The sequence below is a fragment of the Myotis brandtii genome, unplaced genomic scaffold, assembly GCF_000412655.1.
Source record: "Myotis brandtii unplaced genomic scaffold, ASM41265v1 scaffold181, whole genome shotgun sequence".
In the NCBI taxonomy this organism is placed as follows: Eukaryota; Metazoa; Chordata; class Mammalia; order Chiroptera; family Vespertilionidae; genus Myotis; species Myotis brandtii.
Window position 1 is genome coordinate 121,335 of NW_005356712.1, and position 1,675 is coordinate 123,009.

The window sequence follows — 1,675 nt, forward strand, 5'->3', positions numbered from 1 at the left end:
GCCAGTAACTCCAACCGCAGCTCGCCGGCCTGCTCCCCTGTCCTCCGGAAGCGGTCCCGCTCGCCCACCCCCCAGAGCCCGGACGCGGACGCCATGGTGGAGAAGGGCTCCGACCACTCCTCGGACAAGTCCCCCTCCACGCCTGAGCAGGGCGTGCAGCGCAGCTGCTCCTCGCAGTCCGGCCGGAGTGGAGGCGGCAAGAACTCCAAGGTGAGCCCGGGGTCCCTGTCCTGGACGTCACTTGCTTGTCAGCCGATGTGGGGGAGCATGGTGTTGGGGACGGGAGGTGATCACCCCTTCCTGAGGGACCCTAGTGTCCTGAGAGAGCCCTGGCTCAGTGGGTGAGGGTGGGGCAGGCAGGGAGCCCTCCTTACAGCCCTCTTCTCCGCTGAGCGCTCAGGGAAAGCCGGGGCTGGTCACCACCCCATGGAGGGGCTAGGGGGCCTCGCACACCTGGAGGCTTGGAGTAGGGGGGCTCCGGGAGTCAGGACGGGTCTGTGTTTAGCTTTTTTTTTTTTTTAAATTTCAGAGAGGAAGGGAGAGAGAGAGAAAGAGATAGAAACATCAATGATAGAGAATCATGGATCGGCTGCCTCCTGCAGGCCCCACACTGGGAATTGAGCCCGCAACCCGGGCATGTGCCCTGACCGGGAATCGAACCCTGACCTCCTGTTCATGGGTTGACACTCATGCTGTTTGCAGCCTCCGCCCTGGCCTCACATTGTCTCCCTTTGGTGACATCCGTTTGATGCTCATCTGTCCGGGAAGATGGGACAGGCACCCCCCCTCCCTCCCAGGTGTGGGCACCACCGTGAGCACCAGCCTGTGCCTGAGGACTGGGCTGCTCCTGGGGCCCAGAGTCCCTGCCCCTCAGCCCTGGGGAGCAGGAGGTGTGTGTCTAGATGCCCCTCCCCACTGGGCTCGCAGGCCTGGGGGGGCTCTGGGGTCCGGGAGGAACGGAACGGCCTGGACCTGAAGCTGCTTTTGACTTCTTGTTCTTCCTCTTCCCCCCTCGCCGCACCCCTTCTTTGCATGCACGGCCTTAGTCTCACAGGCGCCTCTCAAAAGTAAGCCGTCCCGTCTGTCTGTGGCCCCTCGTCCACTTGTCTGTAGTGCTCTGCGCCCCCGCCCCCGCCCGTCCTGGCCCGTGTCTTGCTTGGTCCCTTTCCCAGAGGCCTGCCCGCTGCCAGGGGCCGGCTGCCTGATGTTACCAAGGGCAGGCGAGGGACCGGTTTCCCTGCACCTGGAGCCGAAGAGACCCGCGCCCCGCCCCCCATTTCTCTGCCTGCTCCCCAACACTGCCTGGGGCTGGGGACCTGCCCCCTTACCGCCACCTAGAAGCGGAGTCTTTGGGGGAGGGAGGCTCTGTCCACCTGGGTCTGCTCTGGTGGGTGATTCCTGATCCCTGGAGGAGTCGGCTGAGGGTCACGGGTCCCCACAGATGAGCCCCGGGTGCTGGAGAGTGACCTCCTTCCCCTGCCTCCCACGGGGAGCTCTCGTCTGAGCACCCTCACCACCCCCCACCCACCAACCCGCTCATGTTCCCAGGAGGCGAGAAGGGTCAGAGGGGAACCCCTCCCAGACCAGACGGGCCTGGGCCGGCACCGGGGCTGCTGGATGACGTTGGCATGGCCCCACGGGTTCTGCAGGCACCGGGGCTGCTGGACAGCGGCCT

General features: G+C 65.3%; 1 protein-coding gene across 4 annotated transcripts in view; it reads left to right on the forward strand.

Annotated features, from left to right (window-relative positions):
- The window catches only part of GRAMD1B (GRAM domain containing 1B), an 81,523-nt gene that overhangs the window by 18,119 nt on the left and 61,729 nt on the right, over positions 1-1,675 (forward strand). For all 4 annotated transcript variants that reach the window (XM_014537659.1, XM_014537657.1, XM_014537656.1 and 1 more), the window contains one exon: positions 1-210. In XM_014537659.1, coding sequence (XP_014393145.1) covers positions 1-210 — 210 coding nt within the window. The remainder of the gene's footprint in view (positions 211-1,675) is intronic.